The sequence below is a fragment of the Astatotilapia calliptera genome, chromosome 11 (assembly GCF_964374335.1).
Source record: "Astatotilapia calliptera chromosome 11, fAstCal68.1, whole genome shotgun sequence".
Classification (NCBI taxonomy): Eukaryota; Metazoa; Chordata; class Actinopteri; order Cichliformes; family Cichlidae; genus Astatotilapia; species Astatotilapia calliptera.
The window spans coordinates 13,504,666-13,523,837 of NC_137432.1; the positions used below are offsets into that span (position 1 = coordinate 13,504,666).

Below are 19,172 nucleotides of genomic sequence, written 5' to 3' on the forward strand. Positions count from 1 at the left end.
TTGCCTCCCACTTTATTTCCCATTCCTTAAGATTTTGAGTTGGTATACAATTAAACATTAGAACTTGAGTTTTAAGTATATTTACTTTGTAGCCAGAAAGCGTACCAAATTTTCCTAACATTTCTGTAAGCTGCATAAAAGAGTTTATGGGGTTTTTGAGGGCTATCAACACGTCATCAGCAAATAGACTAATTACATGCTCTTGTCTATTGATTTCTATTCCTGTTATTAGGGCGTCTTGTCTAATCATTTGTGCCAATGGCTCAATATACAAGGCGAATAAGGTTGGACTTAAACAGCAACCCTGTCTAGTTCCTCTCTCTAGTTGGAATGTCTTTGTCAATGAGCCGTTAACTTTTAGTCTTGCAGTCGGTTTGTCATAGAGAGATTTAATACATTGGATTGATTTCGTAGTGAACCCGAACTTTGCCATGGTTAGGTACAGGAATTCCCAGCTGACTCGATCGAAGGCTTTTTCTGCGTCTAAACTTATCAATGCAGCCGGTATCTTGTCTTTATGTATTTGGTGTATGATGTGTAGGGTCCTTCTAATATTGTCTTGTGCCTGTCTATTTTTGACAAAACCTGCTTGGTCCTCATCTATCAGGTCTGGTATAAACGACTGGAGCCTATTTGATAGGATTGTAGTATAGATTTTATAATCAACATTCAACACCGATATAGGCCTGTAATTTTGGCAGTATTCCCTTTGTTTTTGTGGTTTTGGCAGCACCGTGATAATTGCCTCCCTCCAAGAGGGGGGAATCACATGTTTAGTGTGAGTCCAATTAAGAGTCTGGTGGAGTAAGGGTATCAATTCTTTTCCACATTTCTTGTACCATTCGGCAGGAAACCCATCACTGCCTGGTGCCTTGTTTGTTCGTAATTTTCCAATCGCTTTCTGAATCTCCTCTATCGTTATTGGTGCCGTCATGCGATCATTTTGTATTGTTCCAATAGAGGGTAAATCTAAGGAGTCTAAAAATGTTTTAATATCATTTAGGCCATTATTAGTAGGTGCATTTTGTAGATACAGGTCCTTATAATAATCGGTAAAGATACTTTCTATCTCTTCTAGGTTATGTGTCATTTGTTCTGTCTTAGAATTATACAATTTGTTGACTGTTGTTTCTGCCTGTTGTTTTTTTAAACGTCTTGCCAATAGTCGTGCAGCTTTAGGGCCTGATTCATAGTAGCTCTGTTTTACATATCTCGCTTTTACTTCCATGTCATATAAGAGTAAATTATTAATTTTCTTCTTAATATCTTTCATTTGTTGTTGTATCTTGACATCCACCTTGCGTTTGTGTTTATTCTCCAATTGTGACAATTCATCCACATATTCATTATATTGCTTCATTCTTTCTCTTTTAAGGTTACTTGATATTGCGATTAGTTTCCCACGTATAACTGCCTTCAAACAGTCCCATAAAATAATTGGATCGGTTTCACCATTGTCATTTTCTTCTAAATAAGTTTTGACATCTTTTTGTATTTGTTCTACCACAGATTTATTGTTTAATAGCCCCACATTTAATCTCCATATTGTGTTTCTTGGTCTACCTTTAAGATAGATTTTTAAGTAGATAGCACTATGGTCCGACACATCTGCCACTCCAATCCAACAGTCTGTTATTATATCTCTATTCCCTTTTTGCATAAAGAAGTAGTCTATTCTTGAATATACACAATGTGTTGCTGAATAATGACTATAATTCCTCTGTAGCGGATGCAAAGCTCTCCAGACATCAAAATAGTTAGTGTCTTCCAATGTATATCTTACTAATTTTGGAATTGAATTTTTATTTTTCTTCAGGCTGGTTGTGTCCAAGTCACTATCTAGTATCAATTTAATGAGGATATTTACCTCATAATGCACTTTCATCTCGCACATTATTAATGCAGCAAGAACAGCCACAGGATATAGTGGAAAGCTGTTACAAATATCAAATAAAAGTTTCCAAGATTGAGTCTTGTCTCTTTGAGTTTTAAAAACATTTATAAAGGTTTTCCTGTGTATGGCCTCCACATTCCACCAGACGAGTCTCTGTAAGCTGTATTCTTTTAAGAGATATTCCCTCCTTGTGTGTTTTTTAGTGGCGGAGAGACATATTCGTTCAATATTTATCATAGGTAATTAGTTACACTGCAATTTGGTGGCTGCAAAATGTGCTTCACATCATTTTCATGCTCAACTTATCACTCAGTGACCCCGTATGGTTAATGGATGGAAGCATTGGCATCTCTGACATTAGGAGAGACGTGTTTTGGAGTCTTCTCACACCCCCGTTCTTTGCGACCTGCTGGAGCGGGGGGCCAGGAGGAGGAGTTGGCCATCCGACTGGGGTCTGGAGTGTGGGGCCTCCCTGCTGCTGCGGAGTCGGGGCGGTCTGCTTCTCGCCACCGCAGGGAAAAAGGGTAACACCACCTGGGTCTGGGTGCAGTTTCCCCCTCCAGGGGCAAGGGTACCTAGACCCGGTTCTTAGAGTACGCTTGGGGAGTGTGATCGTGTGTACAGTGTCTCTCTATGTCTGTCTCCACGTTGGTTGAGTGTTGAGTAATTGCATATGAGAGCTTGAGGGTGGGAATGGATGCTTGTATCTGTGTGTGCCTGTATGTCTGTGTCTATATGTCAGGTTGGGTATCAGACGCCACCTCTCTGGGGACATCTCAGGCCCTCCAAGGTATGGAGGCCTATCACCCTCACCACTTCCCCTGCCGGTGGCAGATGCCCTCAGACATCGGTGCGTTGGTGGTTCTTTGTGTCCGGGGGTGGGTGCCCGGGTACTCACCGGCTCACTCCTTGGTGCCTGCTTATCGGGGCCTGGAGCTCACTCGGGCCACTTCGGGGGTGGGGTGCCCTCGGCCTCTCGGCCTGGGGCTCGCTCACTCTGGCACAGCTGGCTGCCGGCGGAGCTCATGGGCGCGTCACTGCAACTCCCCCTGGCTTCTGCTCCGCGGCTGCTGAGTGAGCCCTCATCTGGGACTCCTCAGCTCTTTCTGGGACAGTGGCGCGGCTGCCCCTCTGTTGGTCTTCCTTGGTCTCTTGTGTTCTGGGGGCCTCTGGATGTCTGGAGTCTTGATCTCCTCCATACCTGCTTCATGCCCTGGAGGACGGGGCTGTGGCCCCCCACACCATCTAGCAGATCATTACATGAAGGAACCTTTTAAAAACAAGCGCGTCCATGCTCACAGGTGTACACACGGGTGCTCACACACACAAACGACACCCTTTTTGGCTCCTACCTCAAAGCACACTGTACGCTGTCGATCTTACGTGCTGCACAATAATGTTTGATATTTAGTATTTACTGTTATATTCCCATATATCATCGTGATGTTGTTTATTGTATTGCTCTCGTTTTCTTCTGCTTCTGCTTTTTTCTTTCTCAACAGGTGATCCAGGTGATTGATATATGTATTTTTTTTTTGTTTTTTTTGTTTTTTTGTCTGCTTATTTAGTTGGTTTTTGGGGTTTTTTTTTGCCCTTTATCCCCGTCCCTCTTCTCCACTGTTTTCCCCCCCTCTTCCTTTCTCCCTTTTCTTTTCCTCATTCAAGTCTGTCCCGTATCTAGCAAGTGAAAATAAATAAATAAATAAATAAAATAAACAATAAAAGATGAATCAAATAGACCATTACAGCAAGGCTGGGATGGTCAATTTGGTAAAGTAAATCCGTTGGGCATCTTTCCTCGCCTTTAGACAATAATTCTGATGGCAAAAGAACCAAACGGGACAGGCAGAAAACAAAAATGTTTCATCATATGATATCAGTGATCATTCAGAATCTGTATTGATGTGCAATGACATTTCCTTCTAAAAAGACTAGTGGATCAAAGCCATAGAGGCAAAAAGCCCCCACAGCATAGCAGAGGCACCATCTCAAATCACTGTAGAGGTCAAGGGTTCCGGTTTTAAAACGTGCTAAAGGCTTACAGTGTGTTAAACACAATTTATTGAGTTCATGTACTAAAGGGTTACTGACAAACAAGTTAGTTCCAGGAACACATCATTTGGCTTTGAATGTGACCCCGTCATGCCCTGTTAACTCTTAAAAGAGTACATATTTTAGCACCCATATTGGCTTATCAACTCAGCCGGCCGTTAATGATTATAATGATTTATATTGCTGTGGAGTAACGTAGAAGCACATCACCAGTTTGGCTCTCCTGCACTTCCACTCTATTGCCCTTGAGCCCTGCCGTGACTACATGATTTAGTCCAAACTGTTTTCCACTACAATCAAAACACTGTCACTTTAAATACCATCTGAACCTCTGTCACTGCCTTTGCACTCTGCAGGGGTCAGCGATGCCACACGATCCGAATGGATCTGTTGAGGGCATTTTCAAGTTTTATCATTTGCTCACACACCTCAGGGTTTGGGGACACAGGAGGTTGCCCCCACCCTCCCCCGGCCAGTCAGCCCCTCAAGGACAACGTCACCCAACAGGGGAAGCTTCAGAATTACAAACGATGCAGATTCAGGAGACACCGCTTCAAAAATCCAATCAATACCTGCTAGGAAGAAATGCCGCACATCACAGGACGCATCAATCACAAGCACAGCTGTGCCTGTCAAAGTGGCAGATACCTTAATTAATAAATATCAACTGAGCCTTCTGTTATGAATTAATATTTCCCCATCCTGCCTGCATGTCAGGGAAACATGTTATGATTTGGGGAAGAAATCATTTCCGGCTCGAGTGTCGCTGTTCCAATAAGCGTTTATTACGTTGGTTGACTTGTAATTATTGTTAATGACACTGTGCGGATGACAAGCAGGAGCACTACAAGTTATTACTCGACCAGGCGAGGCTGATGACAAGTTAAATAACATCATCCGCTGAATTAGATGATGCTGTTTAACCACAGGTCGAGGAAGAACAACAGAGAGCGCAGGCAGATAGAGCCGCAGCGTCATTATGATACACTGAACCGCACGCTGACAAGTCTCTTTATTACATGAAGCAAGAAGAGCCAATCATTCAGCGTCCCTGTTGCTGGGGTGGAGTGGACACCGGCGACAAGCTCCACAAATGAGCTGCGCTTTTTATGACTTCACAAGTAAGTACCGAGATAATGTGACACCTCTGCAGAGGATCAACACCAGAAACAGCTTACAGTTACATTTGAGGCGTTTAGCTGACGCTCTCACGCAGAGGGATTTAGCAGATGTTAAGGTTTCTGAGTTTAACTCGAGGACACTTCACGGGACTTTAGATGCCGACAGACATGCTGGATGCGCCGTCAACCTATAAGTGAGGTTTTGGCTAAGGATGAAACCTTCTTAATGGCTGAAGAGTAGAGGAAAGCCTGCCCCCCCCCTAAATATGTTCCTGTCTCGTGAAAACTGAGGCGAGTTAGTTCGGGAGGCCGGATTTACAGTGCTGTCGTGAATGCACCACGTAGGTAAGCGCGGTGTCTTTTGAAGCAGGTGGAGGAGGATGCCTCGCGTGTCAACAAGCACACCTCGATCACCAAACTAAAACCAACTGGAATTTAGTATTTGCCCAGATGTCTAATGTATTAAAAGCTGCAAAAGTCACCATAACTGTCGCCTTCACTGTACTGTGTGCACAATATATTTATTAATTCGTCATCATTGACAGTTTGGTGGCAAACAACCTAAACCAGGGGTGTCAAACTCAAATACACAGTGGGCCAAAATTCAAAACTAGAACAAAGTCGCGGGCTAACGTTAATATTTATTGAAATATATTTATTCCTCCAGATATAAGAATGAATCTTTTCTTATGGACTCAAACATGTTTTGCTGAAAAACTGAATATGGAACAAGCAAAGCTTAATACTAAACAATATATATATTAGCTGTATAATACCAGTAGGCCAGCTCTAATAGTAATTTGGTATGGCTTCGCGGGCCAAATGTAATTAGGCTGCGGGCCAAATTTGGCCCGCGGGCCAGAGTTTGACACCTGTGACCTAAACAATATACCTGTTTAGGATGTGTGTAGGTAAGAATATGGCTGAAATGTCATCTTAGTGACCTTACGTTAATCTCAATAGATATTGCCTCACAGACCTGCCAGCCTGGCTGTAAGACTCCATTTTAATTAACTTTTCTCCCCCCCAAACTAAGGACTCGATGGAAAGCAGTATTGATACCAAGTGGTTTATCCTGTTGAAACAAGTAACTAGGAATAGAGTTTATAATCAGGTACAGCGAAGTGATGCCCAGAGGGCAGCAACGAGTATGTGCTTTGTATGATGTGGTCAGGTAGGTTCAATAAGATCATCGATTTCCTTTTGCCTCAGTGGTCACACGAAGAACTCCAATCCCTCTGCCTGAGTTCAGTAATTATTGACCAGGTCTTGAAAATGCTGGTCAGGAAAATGTTGCTCTGTTTCCATGATAAGATCAATGGATGGATAAAGCTTTTAAAAAAAAGCACCAAAAAAAGGAATAGGGGTTGGAATTGTTTTTTTGTTTTTTTTAATGTGACAGTCAACTTAAAGGGAACTGATTACTCTTATTTCCAGGGTAGCTTTGCATGATTCACAGTTCAAAATAATCTTGCAGTATCTCATCTTGTGCCTTTGTGTAGTCCTTACTGCACTTACACTTCCTTTCATCTGATTGGACACACCTCCTAAACAGAAGGTCAGGCCAGCAGGTGGGTGGGGCTTTGTGCCTACAGGCAGAGCTGCATGCCTGAGATGACCAAATTAGGACCGTCTGCTCTCAATGACATCACACAGAGCCAGGGGTAGAAATAAAAAACTGAAACATATTGTTTAGAGCAGAATGAAGCCTGATCATCAACTTTAGCTCAGGGTAATATGAGCAGTCACCACTGCAACATGTATCAAAAGAATGGGCACAAATTTATCCTTGAGGGTTACATGTGACCGTTGCTTAGCTTTGTTGATATTATTTCTATTTCTGCTTGGAAGGTTTTAATCATAAGAATATACACCAGACATACATATCGATATGTATATTTATAAGCATTGCATCAGCCTGGACTTGTTAGGTCACTATTTGTTATGTAGATGTGGAAGTTCTCATGTTTTGCACAGTGTGTAATATGTGCTGGCTGATTGATATTAACATTTATTTATTCAGTGTGCATGACAAGAAATAAGAAAAGTCTTCTTTAACACTGTGGATTATAAAGTAAGTTCTTTTAAGACCCAACAATCAGAAACATAACTGATTTATCAACTTTTATTTTTTCCTGAATAAAATTCAAAACCACTGAACTTTTTCCCTTGTTGGTAATTTCTCTAATCAAATCATTTGTTTTTTCTTTGGCAACACTCATCATCAAATACAGAATGTCACCCAGCATATATGACAGATTCTCAGCCTTGTCATTTGGCACACCTGCAGTGCTGCCCTGAAAACTCAACAAGCAAAATAATCTTTGCTACAAGCCCGATTTCACTTGTGGGACTTCTAAAAATAAACTCATGCTAATTGCAGTCATTGTAGAAGAAAGGCAGAGCATGGCGCGTTGTGTAATTTCACTTTAGGAAAACAAATGTCTACTTTTTGTGAGTGCGGTGAGAAAGAGGAGGGTTGGGAGGGCAAGTCATGTAACTGGCATTTCATTTAACGCTCAGCTTTCACTGATATTTCTGTTGCAGTTCTGTTTACATGAAAAAATGTCGTTTTCCCACCACGTGCGCCAACACGAGGCGAACCCACTGATAATTGGTTCCACCTGCTTAATGTTTGAACTGCGGATGAAAAGCATGTGGCAAAAACAACTCAAAGTACTGCGGAATTAGTTTGTACTTTCAAGCAGAGCTCCGTTCTCACATATTAATAGTCTGCACAAAAACATTCTGTACAAAAACCAATCATCTTTGTACAGTGAAACTGAAATTGCAATTTCCATCAAAAACAAAAGACAGCTCGACTGCGATAACAGACGAAGGAGACGGAGAAGATGTTGAGATGCAAGAGTTTTTATTTAAATCAAAACCAAGTGTTCAAAGTTAATTCTGTGTCTGGGGTGGTTCTAGACATAAAAAAAAACAACAAATAAATTCAGAGGAAAAAAAATAAAAAATGAAAATGAAGGCTGCTCCTGTGGGCATCATTAAGGTGGGTTTGCATCTCTCTTGCTCCTTCTGTCTCTCCTCTAGTTGTGGCCTTGGAGAGCCTCTGCCATGAACAGCTTCCCGAGGTTCTGCGAGGTGAATTCCTTCACATTCTGGCAGTAGTTGTTAATTTGCCCTGTTGGAGTGTAACCACATGCATCCACACGCCCCCATACAAAAGACACAAACACGCGCCCACAGAAACGTACAGACAAACACGCACGCACACACATGTACACAGACGGTGCACGCAACCAGGCGGGGGTGGGAGAGAAAACAGCAGCACAGCAAAACAGTGAATTAGTGTGGAGTCGGAGTAAACGGAAGGATCAGAATGTTGTCGGGAGGCGGAGAAAAGGGGCGGTCGAGATGGAGATTGAGTCAATAAACTTTAAATTAATGTAATTTCGAGATAATGGCGGAGATAATTACAAAACAGAACCTGAGCTCCTGTGAGGGGAGCAGAGGCGGCTGATGGAGTTTGGAGGGAGGGGTGAGGGGGGTGGAGAGGGAGCTCTACAGTGGTCATGGAGAGTCATGACTATACTCGGAGGATGTGTGAGTGTGTGTTTGCGTGCATACCTGCAATGAGCAGCGTGTCCATGCGTGGTGGCGGCTGGGGGGGCTTGAATAGTTTGCTGATGTCCTCTTCAGGCAGCGGGGGCTCCCCTCTGCTCTGGCGCTGGGCGTTCTCTTGCTGCCGCCTCTGGAGGTACTGTGGAGGGAGCGATGCAGAGACAGAGAGGCGTGGCATTAGTGACGGCAGACACGGGAGAGGAGAGGATGAAAATAAAAGATAGATTGCGAATGGAAAAAGTGGGTTGGGAATTGAGGGAAGAAATCAAAAAAGTGGACAGAAAGGGAGAACGGGATGGGCCGGAGATGACGAGGACAGGATGAGAACATAAAGAGAGGGGAAACAGAGAAAGAGGAGGAGTGGGAGTAGCAAAAGTTAAAGAAAAAACAAGTGAAGTGAGAACAAGGAAAATGCAAAGTAACACAGAGACAGAAATAAAAGAGGAGAGCACAAAGTAAGAGAGACGATGCAAACAGTAAGAGGTGAGTGAGATGTAGAGAAACATAGTGATGAGAGATGAGATGTAAGAGACAGAGAGTAACAGAAGAGTTATAAGTGCTGACAGGGATGGAGTGATTTGTCGGGGGCTGACAGTCGGTAAATCAGTGAGGTGCTGGGTCTCTGGAGATCCTAAAAGCCTTCTTAATTTGGCAAGATGGAGGAGAGAGAGACAGACACACAGGTGGAAGAAGTGGTTGTGTCAAGGAAAGGAATAAAAAGTGAGTGGGAGCAGTGACTTCAACCACATCCCACAACGCACCTGTATGGTTGATTGAAGCTGAAAAAATTGCTAAGATAAACAATATGAATATGAAAATGAAAAATATAACTATTTGTTTAAATAAAACTTCTCTGCCATTGCACCGCAGCATGACTGTGTAATCAAAATGCTAATGCATAATTGTATGCAAATTCTAGAAACAACTCTTTTTTTCTTATGCTCCAACTTACTCAGTATTCCATATAGATATACAATGCCTTAAAAAGTAATTTTTCCTACCAAGAAAAAAAAAGTGTGGCACAAGAACAAGCAACCCTTGCTAAGTCAGCAAAATAGAAGCACCTTTGACTGCCACGCCCCCAACCACCCAGTTTTTCTGTACAAACTGCTCAATCTCTGTCAAGTTCTATGTGATGTGTGTGGGAACAGCCGTCCTACTACAAAGCCTGAACTGAAATGGGGTCTAGACTACTGTGTATCTTTGACTTCATGTTTGAGCTTGATGTCTTGGTAGAAAATAATCCTATCCCAGCAGTTCTTTTACAGCCTACAGACAGATTTCTCTGAATTTTATTTTTCCTATATTCATTTTACCCTCAACCTTCACAAGCTTTCCAAAGCACCACTACAGCAAAACTGCTGGAACCACTGTGCTCCCAGCTGGGGAACATGCCTTTCTGGCATTGTGCTGCTTTCCTGAGTAAAGCTTCATTATGACAGCCCAATATTTTCATTTTTGGTATAATAAGTAGAGGTCCGCACAGACCAGGATCAAATTCTACTTATTATAAACCACATTATGCTCTCAGTAGATATGATGGCTTCTTTTCCTGCCACGAGTGCCGAGTTTGTCAGAAAATATGTCTGACAATGAATATCATGAGGCGAGCTCATTTCCAGAGCACAATGTTTGTGTGTGCAAAATAGATGCTCTTAAACACAATTAAGGAATTGGTTTTTATTTACCCACAGAGATCGAATATAATAATTTAATATTTGGAGTCTGGCAGCGTACAGAATATTTTACTGTTGCTCCATGTGGTGAAATGGGACTCTTAATTATGTCCACAAATTAATCTTTGAAGCATGTAAATGAATTTTGGATTGACCTTCAATGAATTTACAGTTGTTCTCCGGAGAATATTGTGGTATTTGGAGCCGCTTGTTAGCTGAGAATCGTCTTTCTGCTTGTGTCAGTGCTCTCGTTCTCTTCAGCTTAGGCCTAATTATCTTCTCGTCCCGTCAGCTAAGGTCCATCTTTGAGGGTTTTTTTTTTTTTAATATATATAAAAATAAATAAATTATTCTGGCATGCTTTTACATGCTCTGCATTTCCAGTGGGCTCCATCAACCTCCACGTCTCATTACTGTTGCTTCACCATGCGCTTTATCTGGTCTCATCTGACTTTCGCCAACCTAACCGAGAGGTCAAAGGTCATTTTTACCAAAGACGCCCCCCTAAGCCCCAATGGGCTTCATTTTCATTTTGAGCATATTTTGCTTCCAAATGCAGTCTCTCTTAAATTTAGCTGAATGTGTTTGCTTTCTGTTAAATTTTTACAAAATCATTACATGGCTATAGCATAACGTTAAACCTTTTAATCGGAGCCCTTTCGTTTCTATCGTTAACCATAAATGACAATTCCTCAGTTCATATGATTACCACACTGCGCCATACCTAACCTCCTTTAAAAGTGCGCCTCGCTTTCAACAGATGTAGGGAAAAAAGAGAAAATGAATGAATTGAAAGAAGTGAGATGTACATTTCCTGTTACAAAGACTAACTTGGCTGCAGACTGTTCCTGGGAACCTGATATTTACTGAATTCAGAGGGCTATAAATGAAAAATGGAGCCCTCTCAGCAGAACGCCTTTTTGCAACTTTCTATGATGATTAATAAGGTTCCATTTGTCCGGGAAGCAGCAGGGTCAATAGCACGAGATTACATGGAGCAAATACTGCAGATGTCTGAAAGGTTTTAACAGCGGCACGCTTTCTCCTTCTCTGTGCGTTATTTGTTCATTGTCGAGACTCATGTGAAACGTGAAAAAAGGTGACACCATTAAAGGCCCCATCTGTGTGATATTGTGTATGACGAGAGTCTGGGTATAGGGGTGTACAGGGCTTCGGGGAGCTGGAGATGATGGGGAGGTCAGTGTGGGGAGGATGATGGATCATAATGGCTGCAGTGTGGGTGAATAGCCCGGGGATACGTGGGGATAAATCTAGGAGTGCGTTTTCGTTGTGTGCGTACTGAGGACGAGCTGTGGTCACCGATGCACGATTGTTGTGAGGTCTGCCTAATGACTGTGAACTTGGCTCTGGCTTTTTCTTCTGCCAGCCAAGATGCTGATGAGTCAGCCCCAATCGCCATTAATACCTCAGACATTTTCTCATTTCCACTTGCTGAAAATAATGACAAAATAGCGCGACCGGTTTTACCGTGGGTGTACGTTTGCGCGCACATTAGTGAGTCACCTGTGCCTCCGCTCTTCCACTTTCCCAAGCAGCGCGCCCGTGAGAGTCGCTGACTGTTAGCAATAGCATGTTTTGCCGGATGTTTATGATGCATCTGGACGAGGTTGTAGCTGCAGATGGTATGAGGCTCACTCTGTGTGTGTCTGTGTGCAAGTTCGTTTCGTTCTGGTTTGCTTCGTGCCTCCAGTTTGTGCTTGGAGGTGGTGTGTGCATCTGTGAGCCTTTACACACACAGTACATTTGTCACAGTGCGCTTGTGTTTTGCAAAACGCTTTTAAATGAAGTCTGAGTTCGTGATGTGTCTCGCTGTTACAGACAACAAATATAAACAGAGGATTTTCACTTCAGATGAAAGGCTCAGTTTACTAATGCCAGCTTTCGGTTTATATGTATCAGCTTTCCATAACCTCTGAACCTGCTTTTCTTAAGTACCTAGAGAGAAATATTGCTGTGACTGTATTACAGTGAGTAAGGACATTACCTCTTCCTTGACAGGAGGAGGATGAGGATGACGGTGCCTGAAATTGAAAATCTGCTGATCTACAGCAGTAACTGAAATGAGGTGACTGATGATAACACTATGACAGATATTGCAAAATTAACATTAGTCATTCTCTAATTGGTGCAAACTCAAGACAAGAGAAATCACTTTCAAACTGATCTCGGTGCCTCTGCTTGAATCTACTTGTGACACGAGTTTCATCTTTTATTCTTCATCTTTTTGTCCCCCTGCTTTCTGTGTCTGAACCTCTACAATGACAGCTGCATCACGTGCACGAGAATCTGCTGTGTTTTTTCACACAGGGATGAAAGTCAGCGTGAACATGACTCAAAATCACACTCAGCAACACAACTGAACTTTACCAGATCCAACCGGAAGATCCTGCGCTTTCAATCAAAATTATTTTGAGCCGACTTAACATGAATATGGTAGCGTTTCTTGCTTGATCCCTCCTCAGAACCTAGGACACGTATTTAACATTTTTACATTGTAGTTCCTGCTTTGACTCCTCAGTATGTACACGTATAAGCCTACAGGACCATATTCCTACATGTGCGTGTGTGGGGGTGTGTTTGATACCTGGTGCTTTTGCTGCTTGCCTGCTGTGATTATAGCTGCAATTGGTTGTGCCCATGTCTGACAGAAATCTACCTGCTGTTTTCCTGCTGAGACTGTGGCTGTAGGTGCATCTGTTTCTCTGTGTGTGTGTGTGTGTGTGTGTGTGTGTGTGTGTGTGTGTGTGTGTGTGTGTGTGTGTGTGTGTGTGTGTCACGGTGCATTCATGCATTCAAGAGTTACCTGGTGCTTCTGCTGCTGCTGCTTGCTCAGGTTGCGGCTGTAGGTGTTATATTTGACAATGTCTTGGCTCATGTCATCCACTCTGTCCATCAGGAGCTGAAGGCTCTTCTCCAAGTGGTTGCTGGAACAAAATTGACAGTGTGTCACTCAAACAGGTTTTTGTACTGTCAACAGCACTTGTGAACCTCAGTGAAATGTTTTTACCTTTTTACAAAAAAATCTCTTTAAATTAACAGCTCACACTAATCCATATTTAATTTCAACTTTTAGTTGTAACCTCTTAGTTATGTGCGATAAGTATGAAGGCTCAAAACAAAACAAAACAAAGGGAAAGACCTCAGAAAGCATCAGTATACTGGCACTGGCGTGTTTAACTGGCTTGGTTGGTGTGGAGAATCACAGGACTGACAAACTGCAAGTACGAGGAGACGGCTCTTCAGTAAGTTTACACATATCTCACACATAATAGGCTCCTCATTGTTGCTGCTCCTTCTAAATGTAATGTGATATGCAACATCGCCTTTATTGTTATGAACTGTACAGATATGCTAGAGAATTTAGCTCCTGCTCCTTACTAGCTTTGTGTTTGACACCTGCTCATTGCAAGAAGAACACTTCAAATAAGACAGTGCCACTGACAAAACTATCAAGTTGGGCTAAGTTATGACTGACTGGGTGAAAGACTTGTTGCTTCATTTGGCCTTAGGAGGAATTTGCTGTTCCAGTGTCTTGCTCCGGTACACTTTGACAGGTGGAGCCAAGGAAATGTTCCCCTGTGGATGACCTGAGCAGCCTCCTGAGCTGAGATCCAATGCAATTCAATTCTATTCAATTTATACAGTGCCAAATCAAAACAGCAGTTACCTCGAGGCGCTTCATATTGTAAAGTAAAGACCTATGAGCAGGCATTTAGCAGCAGTGGGAAGGAAAAACTCCCTTTTAACAGGAAGAAACCTTTGACAGAACCAGGTTAAGGGAGAGGCAGGCATCAGGTGAGGAGAGGAAGACAGGACAAAAGACACACTGTGGAAGAGAGGCAGAGCTTCACTAATGATTAAATGCAGTGATTTATAAACACAGAGTGAAAAAAGGTAGGCGAAGAAGTAACACTCATTGTATCACTGGAAGCTCCCAGCAGCCTAGGCCTATTGCAGCATAACTACACTATTCCCATCTAGAATTGACCACTATGAATCTAAAACTTTCCAAGCTTTGAGAAGTCAAGGTCTTTGTATCCATCCAGACTTAATCTTTGACCTTTCACCGCCTACTAAATTTGTTGCTCTTGAGACCCATGACCTGAAAGTCACCTGTGATCCCAGGTTTGGTCAGTACTTGGTACAGGTCCTGTGGACCTTACTTCATGCCCCTCTCCTACACATTTCTGTGATGTCGTCACATCCTTCATGTTTTTCCAATGCTGCCATGCTGACAAGACTCAAAACAGAGCGCCACCAGCATTCCACTTCCCTCTCGTCCCATGAGCTCCATTTTTAACAGGATGTCTTGCTACCGCTTAAGTTCAACCTTCACAAGACTGCAGAGCTCTACTTCAAGTTGTATCCCTCTTGTACTTCCCTCTGTGGAGTTGTATTGTTTCATTTACGAATGTTTGGGTGCTACATAATGCAGTATGTACTGTGGGAAAACAGATTCGTAGTGTTTATTTAAATGACAGCTATACCCGTAAGAACTGCCAAAACCGTGTATGTTTTGGCAGTGTGCATACTTGTGCTGATGTAACTGTTGTGCGTTTGTATAAATATGTTAGTGTGTGGGAAGACTGGAGCGTGCTTTGAATGGTTTTAGTTACATTCCTCTCTGCTCTGAGTTTTATTAACAATTTCTAAAGGAATCAATATTTGTCTCTCAGCCCGTCACAATCTGTTTATTTTGTTGAAAGCCAAGAAAAAGAGATTACCGTCTCAACTTAAATTTGAGCCTAAACCCACTTAAACTCACTATATCTGCACTGACACCACAGAAACAATCTCCACTGTAACCATAATTGACCTGAGCCACATACATTTCCCATAACAATTTGTGCATATTTATTTCATATTCAATTCTTCAGCTTTCTGTAGTTCAAATGAAACCCACTCAGTCATGTCGGAGTATTCTGATCCCTTTACTTGTGCAGTTTATAAAATACCCGGTGTTTTCTTTTAGACTTGTTTGGAGCCCTGCCCAGTTATTTCAGATTTTGACTTTTCAGGTCAGAGAATCTTTTTCTTCAACTTCTCAGAGTTTTTTTAAATGCAGTTTGACCAACTCCAACAAGGCTGTCTTGTGCCTTTTACTCAGTTGGTCTCCATCTACCTACTCTAGCACAGAGGTCTAAATTGAGGGTTGCTGAATGGGCTGTCCTTTTAGCAGGCTTTCCCATTTCGCCAAAGGATTTCTAAACTAGCTGTTGTGACTGCTGGGTTTTGGTCACCACTACGACCAAGGACTGGCTGACTCGGTAACTCAGTTTGAAACCACCAGGTCATATTAGGAGTACTGGTGTATTCACAATTACAGAGGTCACTACGCTCTAAGCAACACTTAAAGATTTAGAAATGGTTTTGTGCTGTTGCCTTGATCCGTGTCTGGGTGGGCATCTGCAGAGAGTTAGACTTAATGGCTTGTCGTGACACGTACTGTGAATTGTGACTCTCTTAATACAGAGATGTTTTTATAGCAGCCCCTTGTCTGCAATACAACTCCGCCATTTTTGGTGAGCACATAAAAACCCCTCGAACCATTCGCAGAAGCTAAGGCCTCTTGATGGCTTTAGCAGAGGGATCATCACACATAACATCTCCCCAATCGAGCCTTCGCTCCAATGGATTCCGGTACATGTTCATAATACATTTTTTTTATTTTACTGACTGCCCTTAAAGCAAGTCTGGTTCTGGCCTCGAAGTACATTTCATATCATATGTTGACCTGAATTTGCAGTCCTAGATACCCTTTCGTTGTTCAAAAAGTTAACACATTATTCTAAAGGTTGCCGTGCTTGCGCCAGGCCCTCTTGGTCGTGACCTGCCTGAGGAGACCTGGTTTGAAAAATCCATAATAATCTCCTCACTTCTTAAAAACATATTTATAAACTTGCATTTATGTGATATTGTTAGGTGATGTCTTTCACAGTCCATTACTGGCTACCACCTTGTTTTATTTAGTCGTTTGTGCTTCCTTTGACTTTAATCTTCCGCTTGTATTTATCATTTATTCTCATCATCTGTTATGCATTTTGCATCCTTATTCTTGCTAATTTAATTCTACCAAAGCTTTAACTTAATTGCATCCATTTCTTCTGGCTCTAATGTTTGGCCGTCTGATTTTACCTTCTGAGTATTATTTGGTTTGTTTGCCAAAGCACTTTGTAAACTCGGTTTGTAAAGAGGGGCTATAATTTGTATGGCTTACATAAAGCAATAAATGTGCATAAAGTGGTTTTGAATTTTTGTCTGGAGTAATTGCATACTGAGGAAAAGTTTCTCCTGTCACGGCGCTGCTTTGCAAGCAACAGATGACATAAAATTACAGTCCAACACTAAAAATACTGTAGTTCTCATATTTGAAAATTTACAGTTTCACTGCTGCATGCAAGCTCCGTTTTCAGGTTTTATATTAAAGCATGAGCAACATACAGAACAATATATCAGGTCTGCGGCTACAGTGCACACCAGAACAGAAACTACAGGACAATAAGTATTTGCATAAAGTTAAGCAGTAATACATTTTGGAAATTTATGCACATTCTAAAGACTCATCGTGATCATCTTGGTTTACCATCGCCTTCCATTAACTGCAAACACCTTAATTATATTTACATGAAAATATGCACACACCGAGAGAAAATTAATGCAACTAACCACAGGCATGCTGATAATTATATGAACAGTGCTGACAATGATTTATAGTGCTATTCTCACATGCCTTAACTATCTGTGACACTATCCGTATTATACTGTTGCATCTGCATGAGGCGTGCGTTAATATAAGCAATTAGATAATCTACTTAAATGCTTGCATACTGCCCTTTATTCAGAATTTTAGTCAGAAAAAGCTGAACAGATTTCAGAAAGATCAAACTACTTAAAGCAATCATGCAAAACACGTAAAATTTCCACTAACTTCAAAGTCATTTCCATAATCTGGACTGCCTGAACCATTTCCAGTACAGTAATGTTTGCCTGTGAGGACTGTTGCGTGATCAGTTTGTCAACCCTCCATTGTAAACATGCAAACCGATGGCCCAGGACCAACTCTCAGCATAACACTTCCCTACTGCGTCCCTCTGACTGTGTCAGAATTGATTCTCACTGACGAGAGCCCATTTAAAACTATTTCATCCAGCAATATGGTGGCTAATTTGTGTGGTGCGCATGAATAATATATGCGAAAGAATCCATCTAGGATCCTTCAAAACATCTGCCGTTTATGTAAGTGTCAAATGCCTGAGCTGGACTGAGTGTGTGTTTGTGAGCTTTACTGTGTGCCGTGGGGAGTAAGAGTGACTTGCAATTTAGTGGGATTTCTTATCAGTTTGTATGTCTTTTGTCCCTGATTGTGAAATTGCAAGATTTTTGGAGAGCTTATGTAACAAATGAAAAAACGAGAAACTGACGAGTAAAAATTAAAAGGACTATTTTATCAAAGACTAAAAAAAAACTTCACTCCCAGTCCACAGACTTCCTTTACTGAGCTTTGAGCTTCCAACTGCATCAGTGTCTCGTGTGTCTGATAACTAGTTTAGTGCACTGGAGCATGTTCAGTTTGATATTCTGTTTTCAAAACCCTGACCATACAAGAAAAACCGCATAACTGCTCCGTGTCTTCTCCAAACACTCGAAAACTGAATGTTACCAGTTACAGAAAGTTGCTACAACTGCACGCTGAATAATGTATCCCACACTCCACAACGTCTGGCCATAAACTCCACAGGGTTAAATTATTCAGAGGCATCAGCAAGCTTTGCAATCAATACTGAATTAGAAATCAAAGTCTATCTAGGGATTTCGCACCATCGCCGATTCTGTCAAGTTCAGTGGAGGCCCGTACAGTGTACAGTAGGAGTGCCTGTGTCCACAGGGTTGTATTTGCCCAGGACAAAAGAGGACAAACCTGCATTGTTGTGTGAGCAAAAGTTGGCTGACATTCACTAAAACTGAAAGTTCAGAGGGGAGTTGTTTAACAAAGCTGCCAAGGAAATGACTTCCACTCTTAGAATGAGCGTTTTATTCTGATGGAGTCTTTTTAACTGATGGACTCGAGCACAATGTGGATTGCTGGCTTGCGCCGCCAGCGGAATAATTTGTTTTAAAGAGGACTTGAAATAAATCTAAAAAGATTTTTCCCCAACGTACGCGTACAGCATTGTCTCAGTTATATAAAAAAAGAGAAAAAGATGAATGTTAGCTTTGGCACAAATTTAAAACCTTATGTGACTGAATACCTTTCTCCATCCCTCACTGCTTCCTGCCCATTATCATTATTTCAGTTCCGTCTCCTTTTAAGAGAAGGATCTATTATTGGCTTTTGTTCAAAAATACCTCTTCTTATAGTCCATCTCGATGGATCAAGTTTGTGTGTCAAGGGTCAAATTTTTCTGCAGATCATTTCATTCACACAGACACTTCTGTCAACACCTGCCTCATGACCCCATTTCCAGTTATTTCTCTTCACCTACATCAGCAGCTATAGCACACAAAGCCTTAAAAGTTCTCCCCTCCCCCTCACTCACCGAAAACTTATCAGGGTAATTTAATATCAGAGAAAATATGTTTACATATTTTTCACTTTTCCAACAGTAAAAGAGTCCAGGCAGGAGGCCAAATACACTAATCAGACAGATACTGGGGGTAATGAACTAAATGGGAAATTTACACATGAGTGAAGACCTTGTTCAGATAGAGGGGGAGGAGGTGGAGGTGGTCAACAAGTACAAGTACCTCGGGCTGTGGGTGGACAATAAACTGGACTGGTCATGCAACACAGAGCACCTGTATAAAAAAGCCCAAAGCCGACTGTAC

The 19,172-nt window shown here is 41.9% G+C and overlaps 1 protein-coding gene across 1 annotated transcript in view; it reads right to left on the reverse strand.

Moving 5' to 3' along the window:
* Positions 1-7,922: 7,922 nt before the first annotated feature.
* Positions 7,923-19,172, reverse strand: part of LOC113031491 (eukaryotic translation initiation factor 3 subunit H) — a 59,777-nt gene continuing 48,527 nt past the window's right edge. Inside the window, exons 6-8 of the mRNA XM_026183613.2 lie at positions 13,150-13,270; positions 8,656-8,788; positions 7,923-8,209 (exon numbers count right to left, since the gene is read on the reverse strand). Of these exons, the coding sequence (XP_026039398.1) occupies positions 8,115-8,209; positions 8,656-8,788; positions 13,150-13,270 (349 nt within the window). The 3' untranslated portion in view covers positions 7,923-8,114. The remainder of the gene's footprint in view (positions 8,210-8,655; positions 8,789-13,149; positions 13,271-19,172) is intronic.